The sequence below is a fragment of the Acomys russatus genome, chromosome 14, assembly GCF_903995435.1.
Source record: "Acomys russatus chromosome 14, mAcoRus1.1, whole genome shotgun sequence".
Classification (NCBI taxonomy): Eukaryota; Metazoa; Chordata; class Mammalia; order Rodentia; family Muridae; genus Acomys; species Acomys russatus.
The window spans coordinates 61,903,006-61,926,077 of record NC_067150.1 but is presented as its reverse complement, the minus strand read 5'-3'; the positions used below and the strand labels follow the sequence as shown (position 1 = coordinate 61,926,077).

The following is a 23,072-nucleotide window of genomic DNA, read 5'->3' as shown; positions in this document are numbered from 1 at the left end:
CTTTAACAGCTGAGTCATCTCTCCAGCCCGTGACTAAAATTTTTTAAAAAATCAAATGGAAAAATACCAATGTATAATTAGAATGTCAAAAGCACTGAGCTTTTATTTTAGTGAATAATCATCTTGGTTTGTCTAAGATTTTCTTTTAAAATGGGTGATCACCATCACCTCTCTGCTACTGCATGGCCTCTTTAAGCATTAAACGAATATAAGTATTTCACAACTCCTAGAACATAAACATAAAGTGAAGAAACACCTGCCCAAGGTCATTCCACAGCAAACCCTGAAATGCTCACCTGCGCCCCTTCCTCTGTTCCGGTCATTTGGTATTTCCGCATCCTTTCAAAGACGGAGTGATCTGCACAGCCCCCCTGTGGGCCGTATTTATGAGGATAGTCTAAGCAGAAAGAAATATCATTGTTGTATGTTTAGATAGAGCCAGCATCTTATCAAGAAAAAAATTAACTATCCTAACTTGGGGCTGGAGAGACGGTGCAGCAGCTAAGAGCACTGGCCGCTCTTCCAGGGGACCCGTTTCCATTCCCAGCACCACAGCAGCTCACGCCTGTCTGCAATTCCAGTTCCAGGGGATCCAATGCCTGCTTCTGGCCTCTGTGGAGACCAGGTACAGATATGATGCATAGACACGCATGCAGGCAACACACACCAAATAGGAATATATTTTAAAAACTATCGTTATTACTGAAGGCTATAGATGTTCATTGAACATTAATGAGAAAGGCACTATGCCAGAAACCTGAATCCTGGCAGGTGTCTTCCTCAATAAAAATCCAGCTTTTTTCTGTGGACAAATGATAAATTAGAAAACAGAATAATTATCTTTTTTTTTTATTTAACTTTTCTACTTTATACAAAAATTTAAAACTGTAATTTACGTCATTTCGATATTCATAACTTTCCCTTTGGTACATTAAATTTCCTACACTGCAATACACAAACTCCATCAATTTGAACACAGTGAGGCCAATATAAGATTATCTTTGGCTCTAAGTCCTTCTATAAATACTAACTGGCCTCAGATAAGTGACCTCCAAAAACATTTCATGGGATTTAAAAAGTAGATTCATTTTAAATTAATCCTGTGTATAATTCAAATGAATGCAATACAAACTAGTAACTATTTTCTCATTTGTTTCCTCTTTATATATTAATTTATCCTTAGCTAAGCTGGTTTTGCTTTCCAATGAACTATTTAATCTAGGTAAGCCATTTAAATGCTTATTCTACTCTCTGAGCACCCTAAAGATGTCTCTTGTTAAGATTCTCCTTAGTTCATGAACAGATTCTTACAATCCAATCCAATAACCACAATTAAGAGAACTGACAAAATATAATGTCAGGACACAGGTTGGACAATATGCACTGAGAGGTGCCTAAGGAGAAATTGCAGAAACCAGGAAAGAAAAATGGACTGTTGCCAGGAGAGGGTTGGAGAAAAGCAGTGAGCTGATAAAAGGGGGACTCTTCAGGGAGGAGGAGAAGGTGGGAAAGAGTAAAGGGATGGGCAGGATATAGAAGATCTGATGGGGAAATGAGAAAAAAAATGGGCTCTTTGGGAAGTGGGGAGGAAGGTAAATACAGAAGGAAGAAGGAAGGTAAAATAGCAATAAGGATGTCTGGAAAATCCCATAAGGAATCATATTATTAACTAATAACCTTAACAAAAAACCTAATAGCCAGGTGCGGTGGCACATGCCTTTAATCCCAGCACTTGGGAGGCAAAGGCAGGCCGATCGCTGTGAGTTCAAGGCCAGCCTGGTCTACAAAGTGAGTCCAGGACAGCCAAGGCTACATACACAGAGAAGCCCTGTCTCAAAAGAGAACCCATAAAACAAAACGAAAGAAAAGAAAGAAATCTATAATACATGTAATTCTGTGTATAAGTATACTGAAATAGTTTTAGTAAACTTTTTTCAACTGGGCTGGTTTTAAGAGCCAAAGATCACCTAACAAAAGCCCTAATATCTAACGTAAGAAGCTCTCTTTTGAGTTGTTGGACGGGGTTGTACAAAAGACTGCCAAAACATACAGTCTATTGCTATTGCCTTGGTTGCTCCTAGAAGTGAAAACAAAGTCCCTAATGCTGAAGATGCAATGCACTCTAGAGAGCCCTGAACTCGAGCCGACCTGAATGCCTCTTCCCCAAGGACTAGCTTTCATGATACAAGAAGATACCATGCAGCTTCCAAACGAGGAAGGCAAGGAGCTAAGGGTGCAGTAGGGAGCACACAGACCTTGGAGGTAGCTAACAACTCTAACTGGATTTAAGACCTGCTCAACAAGAAGGAATCATGCCTACTGCTGGAAACCTAGCTAACCACTCAGTGCTAGTGAATGCACGGCAAGCAGAGGGGACTCTTCAACTACTACTTTAATAAACCAGCATAATTCCTAACAACCTAATCATCCGTCCTTAAATCCTTAAGTGTAGTCTTCACCCTACATCAAGGAAATCTCTTTTTGCAACAGAGACCATTACAGAAAACCACAACCAACCAAACTGTAGAGTTGAAGCCCAATCCCAGTGAATAAATCTACAAAACATTGCCACACCTAAAGCTCACAGAACACAGTGGAAGAGGGGGCAGAAAGGTTGTATGAGTCAGAAGATCAGGGAGTTTGCTGTGAGGGTGTGTCTCCTAGTAATGTCAGAAGCTACACCCATAGCCTTACCAACATAACTGCTCAAATATGAACTGAGCACAGATGATGCCAACACATATGGCAAAGCTGACAGGAAAAAGCCCACAAGGCCCCAACCCTATGCAAAGAACTATAGGCAATTAAGGAATGCTGAGAATAGGAGACACAGTCTTCCCCAAGGAATACAACACCAATTGGTTGGCCAATACCAAATGGTCAGTCCTGAAAACATACCTAAATACAACATTATATAGACTGAGCAGGTTAAATTTAGAAATGTATATTTATATGCATGTATATATGCACAAAATAACAATAAAAGAGAGGCCATGAATTTGAAAGAGCAAGGAGGGGTATACAGGAAAATTTGGACGGAGGAAAGAAAGAGAGAAGTTAAAAAAAAAAAAAAAGATTAATTGGGGGATGGAAGGACCCAGAGGGGTCAGGAGCCCACAGGGAGACCATTAAGGCCAGTGGATGTGGACACAGGGTAGCTGCACAAGCTGATGCACCAACCAAGGACAACGCAAGCAGAGAACTTAGACCCCTGTTCAGATATAGATGACGGACAGCTCATTCTCCAAGGCTGGGGGTGGGGGAGTGGGGACTGCTTCTGACATGAATTCTGGTGCCCATAATTTGATCACTTCCCCTTGGTGGGGAGGCCATGCAGGCACACAGAGGAAGAGGATGCAGGCTATCCAGATGAGACCTGATAGACTGTGGGGGTCAGGCCAGATGGTAGGGGAGGAAGACGCCCCTGTCAGAGGTCCAGGGGAGGGGAATAGGGCAGAAGAGGGAGGGAGGGAGGAAGTGGGAAGATAGGAGCAAGGGGATAACAATCGGGATGTAATGTGAATAAATTATAATACATTTTTAAATGATTAATCTATTTCTCAGAAGACAACATTATTGTCTGGGCATTGTGGGGCACACCTGTAATCGTAGCACTTGGGGAGGCAGAGGCAGGTGGATCTCTGTGAGTGTGAGGCCAGCCTGGTCTACAAAGCGAGTCCAGGACAGCTAAGGCTACCCAAAGAAACCCTGTCTCAAAACCAAAAAAGACAACAAGGTAGATGATGATAAATTCTGCTGCTGACTTAGTTGGTGGGGTTGTTTGAATAAAATGGCCCACATAAGCTTCTATGTTTGAATGCTTGGTCCCCAGTCAGCAGAACTGTGAGGAAGGATTAGGAGGTGTGGCCTTTTTGGAGGAGGTGTGTCACTAGGGGGCGGGCTCTGAGGCTGTACCGTGCACTGTCTGGTGGCTGTTGTCTCAACATGCAAGCACTCAACTACTGCTCCAGACGTGCCTGCCTGTCCGCTGCCATGCTCCCTGCCACCATGGTCATGGACTCCTCGCCCTCAAACTGTAAGCCAGCCCCAATAACCTTCTTCTATAAGTTACCTTGGTCATGGCGTCTTCACAGCAATAGAAAAGTAGCTATGACAGCCAGTGACCACAGAAGAAACTGAAAAAGGAAAAGTTCTAAGAGTACTGATATACTATAAATGGTTCACCACATAAACTGTGGTACTTAAGTCTTTAAATTCCTGTTCTAGTATGAGAAGAAAACAAATTATTATTCAATTAGTATACCGTGCTCTTATTTTCCCTTTGTGAGTCAATGCATGGTGCCTCTATCTATAAGAATAGTGTCAATACTTCAGTTAATAAGATTCCATTTTAACATTTACCTTAAGCTAATGTAAGTTTAATAAAGAAAAATATTCAACATTTGATATAGTTCTTACTGAAATAAATTAGATATTCTCCTCCAAAAAGCTATGCTTACAGTTTTAATTAGTATGAAGTTTTTAAAACTGTTACATCCCCACCTCCCAGGCCCCACCCTCAGCTGCATTCAAAACTGTTCTTTCTCATACTCGACAGATGGGAGTACAGACAAAGGGCACAGAGATAACATTACTCCCAAATAAATAGCTACTGAAGTTAAGTTTCAAAAGATAACCTCTGTGATTAAATCACTTGCAGCAAGTTTCACAATAACATTCCCCAAGTGTCTCCCATACTTAGTTCCTTTCTTTATACCTCAATACCTCCTACCATTAAAAATATATATGTATACTAGACTTGGGTAGGAATAACCTGTTCAACAAAAGAGACATTTCTCAAAGACCCTTATAACATTAGCATACAAACCACTTATTCAGACTTTTAAAAATATTATTAAACTTTCAAAATTTATTTTTGGACAAAAGTAACTTGAAAGTCATTGACCAAACTACTGCTTATTATCCTAGGCAAATGTCTGTAGACTTAACTCTACGGCTTCCCTTTAGGGACGGCACCACACATAACCAAGCTCTAGCTGAAGAAACTAGCCACGCTCCTCCACGATCCTGTTTCCTGAACCAAGAGATTCCAGCCTGATAGCAGCAGAGTGATGCTACCATTTGAATAAAAGACGTTCCCCAGCTATGAAACGTGATGGCCCAATTAATTTTGAATGGAAATTTTTCTAGCTGTTTCTGTGCTTCAGAAGCCTAAGACTTCAACTTTTCTTATCAACAGTCATTGACTTTACTGCCAAGTATAAAGACATAGACATAAATATTTTATGTGTTTTCAAAAAGATAGATAATGGATGACAGGCAGCGCTTGAGGTCATCCTTGAGGCTCTACATGCATGTATACACATGTAAACTGCATGTATACACACATACAACTAAAAAAACTTTTAAAATTCCTTAAGTCATTTATTTACACTTTTAAAAGAGAACTTTTTAAGGAAAGATATAAAAACATGAAGGAGTATTAAATAGGCCACTTTGTCCACAAAAGGCAATAAAATACATACCTCTACAAGTACTGATTGCATTCTGGCTTACTGACGACAACCACTGGGTCCACGAACGGTAAGCAAATGAATTATATTGGTTGAGAAGTATGTCAGAAGGCAGAGCATACAGAAACTCATACCTGTGCTTGGCAACTGTCTGCATACAGCTTCAGAAGCCAAAGCATCCAACATAATGACAAACAGCCTGAGTCTTTTGATTACATCAATTAAAAATCATACTAGGACGACATTATGTATGCAGTTACTCAAATAGCCAAGTTCTCAAGAGAAGTTTATCACTCACAAATGCAGAAATTCTTCACTAAATGATAGTTCAACGATGTGGACATGTATACACACACACACACACAACGCACGCACATACGCACACACACTTTACACATAAGTTAATGCTAAAGGATCTTGTTAGTTTTGAGACAAGGTCTTTGTTATAATAAATAAAAATGGCTAATAAAATTTATTATTAAAAGCCTACAATTACTATGGCAGTTTTATCATTCATACATCATATATAATCATACATAATCAAACAATAAAAGATACAGTCTTATTTCACAAGGGGCTGGGCAGATATAAACCCCCTAAGCTACCTTGTCACCTCCCAGGCCCACATCACATGCTGTCTACCTTACTCATTCCTAGCTGGGCTATTTCCCACCCATAACTCCATAAACACTTGCTTACGTTTCTTATCTGAGCTGCTTCTCTCCCTCACAGCCTCAGAGTAAATTGCTCTCAGTCACATGGTTCTCTGCACACTAACCTATGGCGGTTCCACTTCCTTCTCCTCTCGTACCTGTCCCTCTCCTTCCCATGATCCTTCTGTCCTCCAAGCCCACGATTCTGAGCTCCGCCTCCCACTTCTGCCCTGCCCAGGTGTACAGGCCTTTTATTTAGCCAATCAGGGATAATTTTGGAGGCAAAATTACACAGCAACATTTGGGGTACATGATAGTCTGCTTATAGGAATCTTGGGGGCAGGGTGAACAATGAGCATCTGAACACATGGTGGCTCTAGATCAACCCCCACTGATCTTAACATGTAACGCCGGCTAGCCTATAGCTTGCCACATAGAGAAGGCTGGTCTAGAACTCACAGACCTGTCTGCCTCTGCCTCCCAATCACTGATCACCATGCCCAGCTTATACTGTATTTTCTATGGAATCAAACTTGCAAAACTCCATAAAACAAAACTGAACCTAATCTAAAACTCTTTTTACTTTCAATATTATACGTAATACAAGGATAAAATAAATAGCATAGCAAATTATAGAAAACCTAAATTTTAAACAGTGGGGAAAAAATGAAAAATACTCAAAGCTCAACATATGAAAAAGTACACTCCAGAGAAAGACTAGCAACTATACAGAGGAAGCATTTGAGAGCTGGCTGATTTTCACAGCATTAGCTCTATGTTGGAGGATGACATGGGGATGACTAACTGCTGGTTTGTCTGTTAGGTGATGTGATGCAGCTCCTTTTGAAATCCCTCTATTGTCTACATATGCAGACACGAGCATTCACTACTAGGTTTCTGTTATCATCATTCTGCGTTGTTTCAGCATAGCGGTGATGGGGTGTGTGTGTGTGTGTGTGTGTGTGTGTGCTTGCATGTGGAGAAAAAGGTCAACACTGAGGGTCTTCTTCAATCACTCTCCGCCCTTCCTTTCTTTTTTAATGTGTGTAGGTGTTTTGACTGAAGATACGTCTGTGCACCACTTTGTATGCCTGGTATCAGCTGAGGCCAGAAGAAAATACTGGCTCTCCTGGAACTGAAGCTACAGGCAGTTGTGAGCTGTTGTGTCCGTACTAGAATAAAGCCTAGGTCCTCTGAAAAAGCAGCCAGTGTTCTTAACCACTGAGCCATCTCTCTCTTTGTGATGACAGCACCACCACCACCACCACCACCACCACCCCCTAACCGCACACTATACCTTAGTTTTTTGGAGACGGTCTCTCACTGAACCTGGAACTCACTGATTCACTTAGACTACCTATCCAACAACCTCCAAAGAGCCTCCTGTCTCACCTCCCTAGTGCTGGGCATATAAGTCAAAGTTGTCTGTTCTGGCTTATTACATGCATGCTGGGGATCCACTCAAAGGTCATCGTAGTTGCATAGCAAGCACTTTAGTGACTGAACCACCTCCCCAGCACTCTGTTGGAATAACCCTGCTGTTTGAGGTTGCAGTCCTTTGAGCTATAGGTGCAGGACTCCCTCTCCTCAGCAGGCCTCCGGCTCTCTGCCTGACTCCATCTGGAGAGTGTCTTTAGACATAGATGCCCCTCACCACATCTGATATATGGTCCTTGACACAGCTCCCTGCTAGCTCTCCCCTCCCTACGCCTATAGGGTAATTGGGTACTGTGTTCCCGTTCATATGATAGGAATGTGCTGCCAAACGCAAAATAAGCATTCTAAAAGTGTCTGGTTCCAACCAATTACGAGTGCCTGTCCTGGGAGGCCCCACCCACTCCCCAAGGGGTACACAGCCTTTGTTCTCCCTGAGTAAAGCTGAACTATCTCCTGAAGTGGTTCACAGAGCGCTCCATCTCCACCGTGTTCACGGCCTGTCAGGCCCTGTGTGTCATCTTCTGTGCCTCTGCCTCAGTGGCCTGGTGGCCAACAGGCCTCAGGGAAGAGGAGAACCACACTCTTTTTTTTTTTTTTTTTTTTTTGTACTGGGAAATTCATATGAAACTCACTCATGCACAGTTACATATGCAGTTACATACACTTGATATTAGAGTGGACTTCTAGTCTTCATAAAGTAGTCAGGTGTGTGCCAGTGTCCAGAGTGTACCATACTGCCTGTATGATATGCCATCAGCAGGAGAGAAGTCAGTAGGAACTTACCAGAACCAATGCCCAGCAGGCTGTCACTTCTCAGAGTGAAAGGCAGCCTAGACTTAGTACTAACTGGCCCACTCTTTACTTCACTGTGAAAACATTACAACTATATATAATCAAAAGAGTATGCTTTTTAAAAATCAGCTCCTCTAAAGTCCACCATCTGAGAAAGGTCAAAGGAATCTTCACCTTCATCATGAAGTTAAGGGCAGCCTATTGTTAGAAAGATAGCATCTGCCCCTCACTTCAATAAGCACGCAGGGCTAGCTACCACTTTCTGCCTTGGGTTATTAAAACAATAGATCCCCCGGCTACCACAGGAATTTGAAGCCCCTCAAAGTCACTTCCCTTTATTTCTTATTTTTAGATCTTGATTCACTCACTCTCACATCACCCACCATAATTTGTAGTGACAATTTTGGAACTTTGGTTTCTTTAAAAAACACAGAAATACTCTAAGAATATGCTTTTGTTTTAATTCCAGCTGTGGGACTTGGGGCTGCTTCTCAGCAGCTGACTATGATTTGCCCCATGCTCTAGCAGAGGCGTGATTTTGCCAGGTGCAGATAGTTTCAGTGATAGTGTGATATTTGGAATTCTGGGGACTTTTCAGAGAGTATTTAAATGCTAGGGCCCCAAGAGGTGTTGGGAAGGTTATTGGTTAGTGATTGATTATTGTTGTTTGTTTGTTAAGTAGTCCCACCCATAGAAGAGACAACAAGAAGAGGAAATTAGATATCCTGATGGCAAAGATCAAACTTGCCCCAAGGAACTCGATGCCCCTGATCAGCAGGACGCAGTCCAATGATAGGCACGGCCCCTTCCCAGCCCCTGACTGTATTCAGGGATCCCTTTCCTTTCCTCTCTATCCTTTCTTCTCGCTTATCAAGTATTAGGGGTTTTAAAGGGTGAAAAAAAGAACTCATAGAGTAGCAAAGGCTGGTTACAATAACTCTTTGAAACCACAATACTCATGTTGATGATCCCTGTAGAATATTTAGATCTTTTCTCTAGTCTGCAGTTCTACTTTTGAACTTCTCATTACTGAAAACCCCTTAACCCCAACTTTCAGCCTCCTGTCTTCTGTCTACCATTACCCATCTACACAATCCCCATGGACCCAACAGCCATTCCCCAATGCCTACCACCCTGTGCACTGTCACAGGGCAGCTCCTCCTACCTCATCACTTTACATGCCACCAAGGATCATAGCTGCACTCACCGTTAACACCCTTGTCCCCTGTCCTACTCCCTTGACCCCCAACCAAATCCCTTTTAAATGCAACTCTTTACCTACAGCCCTGCTAACCAGGACTGTTCTGATTCAAAAGTCACAGCCTGGAACCTCCATCCATTTTCAGTTTCACTCACATATATTCAGCAACAGGAAGTCCTCGGTTTGTACAGTAGCACATAAAACTGATGCTGCAAACTTCTCCAACTCAGTAAAGTGGCCTCAATAATCAATGGAGAAACTTGCAATTGTTCTAATGCTTAAAGACTTTTGTCAAAAGACTAAAACTTTCTAATGTTATCAACGCATATGGGACTGAAAAACAGTAGAAGTATTATTTATTTAAAATACTGTAACTTTAAAATAAACAAAGATTAATGTTTAAACAAGTGGTGTTTTGTCTCTTTGTAAATTATATTTTACATAAGTTAAAGATGGAGATTATTTTGAAAGCTTGCTAGGGTAAGAGAAAAATTCCAAGGCAACAAATCACTATTCTATGCTTCAAATCCCGTCAGCACAAAACCCTCATGACAGAAAAAGGAGAGAGGCCAAATATAAATTTTTTTTTCTTATACTTCCAAAAGAGACTATTTTCCCTGACCACCACATTAACGACAAAAAAAGAACAATGACATTTTCTCTCTAAAATTACTGACAATATAATTCCCATTTCTAGAAAAAGCCTTTGTTCAACTAATGAATAAACCCTCATTGAGATGCAAAATCATAGGATGCACTGCAGTTCCCTGAAAAGGCCAAACAGTGACTCTTTCAAAAGAATGAGCAATGAGTAGAGAACATTAGCCAGTTTAAAACAAAGGTCTGCTTTAGAGCTCCTGCCTTTCCTCCAGTTCCTCTGCATACAAACCTCGTGCTTTTGTTTCGCTGTAGGAAACACAAATATAAATAACATATACACACACACATTATGGCACCACCTCAGATAGGAAGTAAGTAGTTGGCTCTCAATTATCCACTCCAGTAAAGCAGGATATTTATAGTTTGAGTTATCCGCCCAGCACCACTGGCCACAAAACACTCACTTCTGGCAACTTCACCACCCTGAGGGCAGGGCCTCCATGCAGTTAAGGTCTAGGGTCTTCACCACAGCTCTCTAACAGACAAAAGCAGTTCTAAAATATGTGCTGCTGATCAACAAATTCAATCAAACAATCCAATCCTTAAATTAACTGAATTTAAAATAGAATAACTCCACAGACAGATAATATATGAAAAACTGTTGTCATGTCATGAGACGTGTTCCTTAACTAAGAAAATTTCCATTTATCCCAAAGTTGCCGAAATAACAAAAAGAACCAGGAGGAGAAAGGATGAAAAACATAAAGGTAGAAAGGACTCCAAACGACTCTCTGCGATTCCAGTGGAGAGGCCCTTCCCCCATCATCTACTCCCCAAGCCCAGGCCTGGTTTTGGAAGGATGGGAAAGGGGCAAGAGCAGCAGATACAGCATTCACCTTCCAGGAAACAGGTGGCTGTTAGGAACAAAGGATTAGTGCTGCCAGGTAAGGGGTCCTGGGAGTCAGAGCAACAGGGGTAACTTTGCTGTATTGTGACCAACTATAAACAGAATCACTAGACTCTGAAGACCAAAAAGATGGAACTTTTGCAGTATTCATCACTGTATACCAGGACCTGAAGAAAGGATCAGCCATTCAAATAATGTCAATTAAGAAGTACTCATTAGGGCTGGAGAGATGGCTCAGAGGTTAAGAGCACTGACTGCTCTTCCCAAGGTCCTGAGTTCAATTCCCATAACGAAATGGTGGCTCACAACCATCTGTAATGAGATCTGGTGCCTTCTTCTGGTGTGCAGATGTACATCCAAGCAGAGCATTGTATACATAAAAATAAATAAATAAATAAATAAATAAATAAATAAATAATATGGGTGCCACCATGCCTGGCCTTAAAGTTTCTTTAAAAAAAAAAAAAAGGTACTCATTAAACCTGTTAATGGAGTAGTTGCTGAAGGCCTAGCCACCCACTGTGCTCAAAAGCAGTGGAACAAGCCTAGCAACAATCAGGTCACTAGAAGCAAGCACTGAAGAAGATAGCAGATTCAGGACCTTTCCCACCACTTTCTTTGGGTTCTCTGAGGACAGAATGTGACAGTATTCACCAGACTCTCCACCATGACACACACACTGTTGCCCCCAGAGGCCCAAAGCAACAGGGCAAACAAACCACCAACTGAAACCCCACGATATAAGACAAACTAAATTCTTCCTCTAAAAGCGTTTTTTTAAATAGCAAGTAGCAGCGAAAAACTAACATAGAACCTTTGAATTGTAAAACTTACAATTGAAGTGCATAAAAATACTTTAACGTAGATTATGTCCATCTGTACTACCTGGGATGGCACGTCTGGAAGTGTGTGGACGCCTCCAAGACAAAGCCGATGTTTGTCCATCTGTACTCCTTGGGATGGCACATCTGTCCACAGAAGTGTGTGGACGCCTCCAAGACAAAGCCGATGCTTGGTTCTTGGGGTTTTCATTCCTTTCCCAAGTTCCAAAGCTATGACAGGTAAAGGTGCGTGTGTGTGTGTGTGTGTGTGTGTGTGTGTGTGTGTGTGTGTGTGTGTGTGTGTGTGTGTGTGTGTGTGTGTGTACAGACACATATACATCATATGTATATATTGTTGCAGGCAGGCAGCAGCGTCTGTAATCACAGATTCTTTTCTCTGGCTGTCTAGAGAAGACCTCTGGTCTTAAGGCTCAAATGCAATGTCACAATCCCCAGGCGGCCTTTCTGAGGAACCCTGGGTTTGTTCCACCTTCCTTGTTTAAGTTACAGCATTTAGCACATTCTTTTATCAAGTGAGAATTTGCCTTCAAGGTGTTTTTTTTTTTTTTTTAAAGACGTACTGTTTCCTGTACATTCATAAGCCAATATGATTGACTTTAATTTTCAGCCAGAAGCTGGTTTCTATGGCTCTTTCTCAAAGGCATCTATCATGCAGAGACATATATTTTTAGAAAATGAACCAGCGCCACAACAGAAACACTCCTGCAACAGCCTCCTGCTGGCCTTCATTCCAGCAGGCCTGAAAATCAAGGCCTGGGCTGGAAATGTGGTCCTGCCTAGAATACATATACCACCTACTCTTAAAAAATAGTAATAAGATAAAATAACGAAAAGGAGGCCAGAATGCTTTAACTACTGTGTATTACTATTATGGGCTGCACTAATTTGTGTGCCAAAGAAAAAACAGAACAAAACAAAACAGTTTTTTTAAAATGAACACAATTGTAAAACTTTAAGAGCTTTTAAATTCAGTCTTCTTACTAACAAATCAAATGTTCACCAATATTTCACCACACTGTACTGGAAACTATATTTGAAATTACACCCAACTAGATTGTACAATAAATTAATCTCTGCTCTTTTTGTTGATACTGTTTGTTTATTTAAGACAGGGTCTCATTATATAGCCTAGACTGTCCTGGACTCACCACGCAGTCCAGTCTACCCTGCCACTCACAACCTTCCTGCCCTGCGTGCTACACTAAACACATGAGCCACCATGCCCTGCTAAACTATCAGAATCTTTATGTAAGTTCATGTGTACATACCCACAGTACACAAACAATCATATAACACATGAGTTGTAAAAATTAATTACTGGCACTAAGCTAGTTAGGTTAAAAATAATAACATGCATTAAAGTGCATACCCTTTCCTTTCATTAGTTGAAAAAAATCCATGGATAGAACTTGGTCTAACAAAGCAATAGATGCAAATGTGCAATTTTGGGAAGGCATACAAATTTCAGGGAAAAAAAAAAAAAAAACAGATATCTTAACAGAAGAGGATAATAAGGACTGACAGTTTCCTCCCGTGGGCACGTGGAAGACAGCGTCCAAAAGTCACATTAGATTCTAAGTCTTACTTCCCTTCCCTATAAAGTAGGAGCAATATGTTTGCCTAAAGCTCACAGAGCCACTGAGGATGAAGTGATTAGCATAAAGAATTTTACCTAGTGCCAGGCAACATTAAACACCTACCCTTCTTACTAATGCTGTTTCTTTTAGGGCCGCCAACGCCCAAACAGAATTTAAATGGTCAATTAAAAGTAAATTTACTTGTCAATCCCCTAGAATTGGAGTAGGTAAACTACAGTTTGCAAGACAAGTCCACCTCCTTGTTTTTGTTTGCTTGTACGGCACAGTTTTCATACTACATGTGGTGGGCAGTGCATATGTGCAGGTGCTCGCCAAAGCCAAAACCGGATCCTGGCATCTTCTTGATCACGCTCCACTTTACCTCTACAGCAAAATCTCTTGGTAAACTTGGGCTCAATAGTTCTGGATAGTCTTGTTAGCTAGCTTGCTCTGGGGGTTCCATCTCTTCCCCCCAATGCTGCTATTTGGGGCTGGAGAGATGCCTCAGAGGTTAAGAGCACTGGCTGCTCTTCCAAATGTCCTGAGTTCAATTTCCAGCAACCATATGGTGGCTCACAACCATCTATAATGAGATCTGGTGGCCTCTTCTGGTGTGCAGGTGTACCTGCAGGCCAAACACTGTGTATGTGATTAATAAATAAATCTTTAAAAAGACAATGCCGTGGTGGCACATGCCTTTAATCCCAGCACTCAGGAGGCAGAGACAGGTGGACCACTGTGAGTTCGAGGCCAGCCTGGTCTACAAAGTGAGTCCAGGACAGTCAAGGCTACACAGAGAAACCCTGTCTGGAAAACCAAAAACACAAAAACAAAAACAAAAAAACCAAATGCTGCTATTTTATGTGGGTAATGGGATAGCCTTCAGACTTGTGCTACAATCACTTTTATGAACTGAACCATCTCTTACGGCCCGTCAACTTTGTTTTTCATATGAACAAAGTTTAAGATACATTGTATGAAAATGTTAAAACAAACCTATTCATTTTAGGCTAACAAAAAGTGATGAAAAATTTTTATAAGCTGTTGCTTAGTATATGCCCATCTTGACACCACTACATTTCCACTTAACAGAGAAACTATATGCAAAATCACCTTAAGCATAACTACCTTTTGGGTTTTAATACTGATTAAATTAATACTTCTGATGTCTAATATGAAATGTTGACATAAACAAAGAATTTGGAAGTCATGATGAGATGTATGTAGCAAGGGGGAAATGTAAATGCAAAAACAAAGGAAATATATGTACACCGCAGAGATCCACAGAAGAAGAAGACAGAAGAGAGATGTTTGGATGCTTATACGCAGCACAAACCGCCGGGAGCTGACAGCAAGAGCACAGCTCACGCCACCGCAGTCGGTGTCAGGGGAAAGTAGCCTGTCCACCACTCTGCTCAACGTCCTTGTCCAGGAAGGCCTAGTCTGAGCCGAAGACACATGCTAGGAAATATATTTCAACACTTTATTAGAAATTTATTAAGATCTACTTCACAAATAGGTATTACTTGAATATCAAGCAAAAACCACAGAACCTGTATTTGTAGAGAAGCACATTTTGACAGTAGAAATAAAAACTGCAAGAAATAACTAAACTAATATGAAATGTCCAAGGAAAAATACAAACCCAATGAAGAAAAATTCTGTCAGTAGAAAGGAAAGCAAAGGAATCTACATTCCTACTTATGGAGGATGACTATAGCTTAAAAGCCAAAAGAAAAATAATAAAGCCTTGAAATGTCAGGAGGTGACATGGGAAAGGTATCAAGCAACACTAGTAAAACCCAGGAGACAGCAGCCAACACAGTCGTACGTCCTCCCACAGAGGTTCACCATCAGAACCAACAAGTAGTTGGGCCACTGGAAGTACAGAAACAGTCAGAGCTAATGGAGCAAAAAAGGAAAATAGTTCACGTTTGCCAGTATATTACTAAGCATAAGAATGGAATATGGATAATAAATTCCTATCTGCAGAAAAGAAAATGAAACCAGGAGGAAGCTGCCAAGTCAGGAAAACAGACAAAACTAGACAAACTAGCTTAGCTACATTAAAAAATAAAAAGTATTCAAGATGCATAGAAATTACAAGAATGTGTTTCTATGTTATTTTAATGGCATATTCTCACGACTGAATAACCACAGAAACATAGACAATGACAGGATTAGAATGTAAAGTCTAAATGAATTTCCTGTCCTTAAACACAGAAAGAAAATTATCCTAACAAATCCATGGTAAGCCTAGAGTCTTACCAAGCTACTGTCAAGCCATTATTTCAAGATTCTAAAAAAGAAGCACTCAGTGGATTTAGACATTAGAAAAATCCTGTAATATTTCTCAAATATTCATTCAGAAATGGGTATAAAAAAATAGAACACTGTTGTGCCTTCAACAAGGCACAGACATAAGCTGTTGTAATTAAGCAGACTGGCTAAAACCAGAACGTAGATTTCCAGTTCAAGTGGATTTGGCTGACTCACAATTCAAACAGAATCAGTTATTTTATACCAACAGAGAATGATTGGCCTGTGTTGACAACTGTCATACCATACAGACCCATTATTTACTAAATGGAGACTTTGCTTATCACACTCTGGCTGATTAGCCTGAATAAGCTTAGGAAAGCACACAGCCCAGGCAACGTTTGTCTCCACCGTCAGGAGGATTCCGAAGCCTTGGCAAAGACGGCCCGATACAAAGCCCGAGTACTTACTAATGTCATCTTCATGATAAATGACAGAGTGAAACGGCAGGATCCGGTCTTTAATATATCTCTCCGCTGGCTCAACATAGAATGTGCCACCACGAGTCTGGATGAAACCTTCAAACCGTCCATCAATGACAGACCCATGACTAAAGCTTCCTTCTTCACCTATTAATAAAAGCAACAAATTCTTGAAATTTTAATTTGCACGTTTTCTCTTTTTTTTTTTTTAAACCATTCTTACATTTTTTTTACAAATATCCTGAGTACAAATGTAGTAGGAAATTAATTTTCACATAAAAATATATCAAGTTAATTTGAGATATAAGTAGCAATCAGTATTTAGTTCAGTCAGATGTACAATTACTTATACAACAATAAAAATGGAACGTGTGCAATACTGACAATCATATGCACAATGCCTGACATGTAGACAGCAGTCATTTAATAATTATTACATCAACTTAAACTTTTAAAAAGCAAACAGATCCTCTAATAAACTATGTATGTCCAGAATAAAGATACTCAAAGTACGTCTTGAAACTTTTCCTAATTTACCGTAAGTTAAAAGCTTCTTTCTAACTTGATACTCTACAGGGCTTTTTGGTTGGTTGTTTGTTTGGTTGGTTGGTTAGTTGGTTGGTTGGTTGGTTTTTGGTTTTGTTTTGTTTTGCTTCCTTGCAACCTATAGATCTTATAAATGCATTTTTAAATAGAAAAGGGCCAAACAATTCAGTTATTTTAAAAAGCATTTCTACAATCTTGCTTAAAATGCTAGACAAAGCAGCTAAATGTAGTATCTCAAGCGTGTGGTCCCAGTGCTCAGGAACCTGAGGGAGACGCACCTGCAAACTCGCGATGAAAATTAACTGCATACTGAGAACTAAGCCAATCTGAAAACGTCATTTTTTTTTAATTAATTTTTTTTAAAAAGATACTGGACAGAGTTGTAATACTATCTCACTATTCTCTAAATGAGAGAAACAACAGGTGAGCAGGGCAAAGTGGCCTGTAATCCCAGCACTTGGGGAGGCAGTGGCAGGCCAGCCTGGTCTACAAAGTGAGTCCAGGACAGCCAAGGCTACACAGAGAAACCCTGTCCCAAATCAAACAAACAACAACAAAATCCAAACAAAAGAGAGAAATAACAACAAAAAAAAGGAGTGTTTTTAGCTCTATTTAAATATAGTCTCAAAAATCTAAGCACCAAAATTAAATGACATAGAGGCACAGAGTTTTGCTTTGCTTCGCTCTGTTTGCTCTGGCGGTCTTGAACTCATGATCTCCCACGTGCCAGGCGAGAATGCTACCCCTGAGCCATGTCCACAGTCCTACCAGCCATTTTGGTTTTGTTCAGCGATACCATCTTAGCTTTGTTGCTCAGGCTAGCCTCAAACCCACTTCAACCTCCCAAGTAGCAGAGACTAAAGGTACATGTCTTTAAGAGGAGTGGAGGGTATTTAAAGTTAAATTTATCAAAGCTGGGGATGAGACTGGGATTAGAGGACTTGACATCAACCTGAACACTATTAACAAGGCTTTTGTCTTCAACAACAAAACCCAACATTTTACTTTTTAAAAAGTCACCTCTCACTGAAACAAATTTTCGTGGGCTCAATCACAAGCATTACAAGGAGGGGCATGGAGAGAAAAGGAAAGAAGGGGAAAGGGAAGAGAAAAGGAAGGAAGGGAAAGGGAAGAGAGGAGAAAGGAAGGAAGGGAAAGGCGGTGGAGAATGGAGAAAATGGAAGGAAAGAAGAAAAAAGGAAGGAAGGAGAGGACAGGGGAAGCCAAGGTTGGACGCAACTCTGAATATTCTGTAATTCTGTGGGGAGGAAGGGGTCCAGCCATTGGTCCTGGTGCGTGCTGTGTGAAACACCCTCATACCCAGTCTCTCACAATTTCTAAGTTATAGATTACCATTAGGTGATTTTCAATAAATCACGAAATGAAAATAAGATTTGCTCTTTTTCCTGTCTTACTAAGTAGACCTAGCTGGCCTTGAACTCATGCTGCTCCTGCCTATGCCTCCTGAATACCAGAATTACAGGTTCTGTGCCAACAAATCTATGACATACTTTAAATAACATAAACTTTATTTACAAACTCATTTACACTTTTACTTTTTATGACCATCACCTACCAAAAAGGGAATAATTTACCCAGCAATATAAGTGATGAAGAAAGAGAACACTATATATTGCCAGAAAAATACTATCCTTTGATTACAATTAGAAGACTGAAAAAAAGAAAGAAAAAAAAAAAATCCTAAAATTTAGTAACTTGGGTTAGTTTACAGGTAAGTACAGATAAGTTCAGTATAAAATTGCCTCATTTATCTAGTTAATTTTAAAAACTAAAAGCTTTTCTTTAAGCATTTAATTTTTCAAAATGTTATAACTTTGAACGAAAAAAAGCTCATTTATGAAGGAAAATGTTGACCACTTTGATTTAATAATTGAGGACTGTCTTTAGTAACTATTAACAAAGTTATAACAGTGTAGAAGACTGAATTACTTTAGCTTCTTTATGACTTCCCTGTCTGTTTGTCCCACTTTCCTGTCAGATGAACTTCTTGTTGGGTTAATTATGTGCCTGTGCCTCTCAGCAACTTTTTACCAGTGTCAAGAAAAACACATAAATTTTAGGAAGACAGGGCCTGGGACATTTTTCTTAGGTGACTTTGTTGTATTTTTCTGGGCTAAGATGACCTATTCTGTCAGTTTCCTTTTAGGTCTATTTTATATGCATACGCATACATATCTTGTGTGTATCTTATACACATATACTCAGAAATTACCACAATTTCTTCCTTTGAAAATCAGAAAGTTATAAAAAATCATCTGAAATTTTTTGAAAACGGTGAATGTAGTGGCACATGCATCACAAGGACTGCTGGTTTCAGGCCAGCCTAGACTGCATAGCAAGATATCGTCTCAAAAACAAGAGACTAAAACAACAGGTAACTCTTAACACTTGGAAGCACAGAGAGTCAGCATGTTATAGATTTCACAAGTATCAGAATGTATAATTCACTATTAGAGATCACGTAAAGCGGGTCCACAGAGGACTTCATTTTCAAAGACTACTTCCTTACATGACTTGCTCTCTCTCCTGAAGGTTTTGTTTTGAAAACAGAAAAAAAAAAATTAAGTTAATGAATTAAATTCTTAAAGAAAAAAAAACCCCACAAAATCCCCTACATGCCTTGGGCGTAGGAATATCAGACACAGAGAAGAGCGAGACAGGTGAGTCTAAGTAGAGCTCTCAACTCTTCCGAGGCAGGAAGAATGCACCTCAACAGCTAGGGCCATCTTGGGTTTTGTTTGGTTTTGTTTTAACCAAGCTGGAAACTCATCAAGAGAAGTTTTAAGCCGGGCATGATGGCGCACGCCTTTAATCCCAGCACTCAGGAGGCAGAAGCAGGTGGATCGCTGTGAGTTTGAGGCCAGCCTGGTCTACAAAAGCCAGTCCAGGACAGCCAGGACCGTTACACAGAGAAACCCCGTCTTTAAAAAAAAAAAAAAAAAGTTTTAATAGGGTTTTATTTGAGCAGTGAGCACTAGGGATAGAAGTACTTAGTAGAAACCCAAGTATGGACGTGGGCATCTCAAGAGACAGAATCCCCTAAACTGCCTTGTGATGAAGCACTGCAGTGACACCCACCTGCGATCAGGTGCCGATCTCTTCTCCCCTTTCCATAGGCGTATGACTTCTGTCCAGAATTCATCGCTGGGGACAAACCCAAGTAGAACCAGGGACCAGAAAGCAAATAGAATGCTTTCTGCAGCCTTTATGGAGGGGAAAGGCCCCTGGCCAAGCCTGGCAGGCTTCTGACAGATCTGAGGGTCTTTTAGAATCCTTGACACTCTGGACGCTCAAATGACAAGACATTCTTTCTCTGCCACTTTCTTCCCTCTCAAGAGTTACACAACCTTTTCTGAAATATCTGCCTATATTTAAAATATATACTCCCTTGTGTAGAAAAAAAAATCAAAGAAAATGTCAAATAAAAGTCCAACTTACCATAAATATGTCCAGTGTAAATATGAGAGGTATCATAATCAAGTACTTTATTTGATGTTTCTACTTTAAATTCATCACTAAAAAGGGAAGTGTCCCTCTTCATTCGTAGGTTGAATTGTCTGCAAAATGGGATGGGAAAAGAAATTAAAAGGATCCAAATCTTAAATAGTTTCTTTTACTATGAAAAAAAAAAAAGTATAAAACAAAGTATTGTGTCACACAATTTGTTTATTTGGGGAATATAGTGAGCTCCAAGCCAGGTGGGATTATAAAAAAAAAAAGACCATGTCTCAAAACAAAACTAAATTAAATTATAAATTCTGCCCATCTTGTGGAATTGTTTTAAGAATTAGAGATTATAATGTAAAGCCTGCGTCATGCTTGGCCTGCAGGAATGTGGATCCGTGGCGACAACTGAACTATCATTACTAAACTCTTAACAAGCATATCATCTTTCCACAATGCTACAGAAGTCTACACACAATAGATGCCCTACTCCACGTTCTTTACGACAAATATAACAAAGATGTGCTGTTACAGTTTATCCTCTCAAGCATGTTTTGAATAGTAGAACAGAAAAGAACCTTCTTTAAACACATTACAAATTTGCACCAAAGCCACTATACTCATCTGTGACATGAGTAATCGTAACAGTATCAGCTTAGGAAAACTGATCAAAGAATCAGTGGCAGTGGTTTCTAGTACAATTCCTCTAGAATCCTTATGCATGCTTGTATGTAATGAAGTGACCTCCACTACAACAGACTACAACACTCTGGCCTATGTCTCCATTTCCTGTGACAAAGCCCTTAAAACTCTAGGATCTCCTGGATGACAGGAGTGTCCCCATGCCTATCCAATGGTGCATTTCCAAGCACAGAAAAATCTATAAAGAGGTGACTGAACAAGCGACCCCCACACAGCTTCAGGATGGGTTGAACAGGGGCTGTTGAACATTTTTATAGAGTTTAATATCCACTCTGCAACCCCTGATCTCTGGGCTAGAATGCCATCCCTCAGTCACCTGGGGCCCCACGTGGGGCCCCACGTTTCATTATCATAGACAGTGAAATTGGTGAGTGTTCACCGGTGGTTAGCACATCAAGAAAGGGTATGGAAGGGTAGTGCTCCTATCTGTCCTGTGCTGTCTGACTGTTCCCAAGTCATATCCTTTATAATAAAGGAGACAATGCCCCAACTAGACATCTTATGCCACTAGTAAAACCTCCAAGTACCAGGAATAGGTTGCATCTTGTTGAGTCATTGGCCAAAGAGGCCCCACAAGGCCTTACATTTTATCCTCAGTGCTACAAAAAGGTAAAAAACAAACAACAACAAAAAGAAACAAACAAACAATTTAAATAACACAATGGGGCTGCAGTAATGGCTTAATGGTTAAGAGCACTGATTGTTCTTCCAGGTGATCTAGGTTCAATCCCCAGCACCCACAGAGCAGCTCACCATCATCTGTAACTCCAGTCCCAAGGGATCCTCCTTTTCTGGCTTCTGAAGGCACTGCATGAACATGGTATGCAGACAAAACACCCATAAACACAAAATAAGATAAGAAGAATAGGGATAAAAAGAGGAGGAGGAAGAGGAAGTAGAGGTGGGGGTAGGTGTGGTGAAAAGAGAAGAAATAATAACACAAGGCACCTGACTTGGTGGCTATATCACAAGATCCAGGCTTGAGCTATATAGAGAAATGCCATCACACCTGTGTCCCTGCCCCTACACGTAAATAAGAAGACAAGTGCAGTCAAGGCCCAGTACCTCAACAGTGGCAGAGCACTACTGTCCAGCATGTCTAAAGCCTTTGGTCCGATCCCAAGCAGCAAAGCAGACTGGGAGGGCAGACCAGACTACAAGTGATGATAGCTGGGTGTGGTGGCACACATCTTTAATCGCAGCACGGAAGGCAAATCAGGAGGATCACTGTGATATCAAGGCTAGCCTGGTCTACACATAAAGTTCCTAGCCAGCCCGTGCTACACAATGAGACCATATCAGAAAAAGAGAAAGAGTGGTAGTGGGGAGAACAAATGAAAAAAGAAAAAAGAAAAAAGAAAAAGGGAAGGAGAAGGAGAAGGGAAGAAAGAGAAACAAAGAGCAAAACAAACAAAGAAGGAAATAAGAAAGGGAGGGAGAAAGAGATGCTGGAACTAGAAGACCCACAGGTTGAGAACCACTGAATTGGGGCGAGAACATTATCATAACTAGGAGAAAACATGCTGCAAGAGAAAGGACAAGAAAGAAATGGCGATATAAAATATGTTCACGTGATCTGACTGAGAAGTGTGCCTCCCCGCACCCCCAGCTTCTCTGGTGCGCTACTGTTCTGGGAGGTCATTAAGGGGCAGGCCTTAAGGTTTGTAATCCAGCCCTGGTTCTGGCCAGCTCTCAGCTTCCTGGTCGGTAGGGGCATGAGCCTGGCCTGCCTGGTCAGGAGCTGCTCCTGCTGCTGTGTCTTCCCTGTATGATGGAGTGTACCCTCAAACCACGGGCCCGGGGATGCCTTCCTCCCTTAAGCTGTTTCTGAGCAGATTTGGCCATAGCAACCAGAAACACACCTAAATAAAACTAATATTTCACGACCAATTTAGTTTATTCAGGAATAAGGTAGGTAGGTTTACATTTTTAAACTGATGTAACTCACTGTATTTAAAGGGGATAAAAACCACACAATCATATGACTTGGGGAAAAAAAGCAACTTGAAAATTTCAGCACCCACTGGAAAAAAATTTTAGCAAACAAGAGTCAGAACTTCCTTAACCTAACAAAATATCTCTGAACATATTTTAGTATTAAAGCCCAATCATTTCTTTCCTAACGTATATTTGCA

General features: G+C 40.6%; 1 protein-coding gene across 2 annotated transcripts in view; it reads right to left on the bottom strand.

Annotated features, from left to right (window-relative positions):
• Positions 1-23,072, bottom strand: part of Adam10 (ADAM metallopeptidase domain 10) — a 102,604-nt gene that overhangs the window by 45,352 nt on the left and 34,180 nt on the right. For both annotated transcript variants that reach the window (XM_051156753.1, XM_051156754.1), the window contains exons 3-5: positions 20,230-20,348; positions 16,213-16,371; positions 297-397 (exon numbers count right to left, since the gene is read on the bottom strand). In XM_051156753.1, coding sequence (XP_051012710.1) covers positions 297-397; positions 16,213-16,371; positions 20,230-20,348 — 379 coding nt within the window. The remainder of the gene's footprint in view (positions 1-296; positions 398-16,212; positions 16,372-20,229; positions 20,349-23,072) is intronic.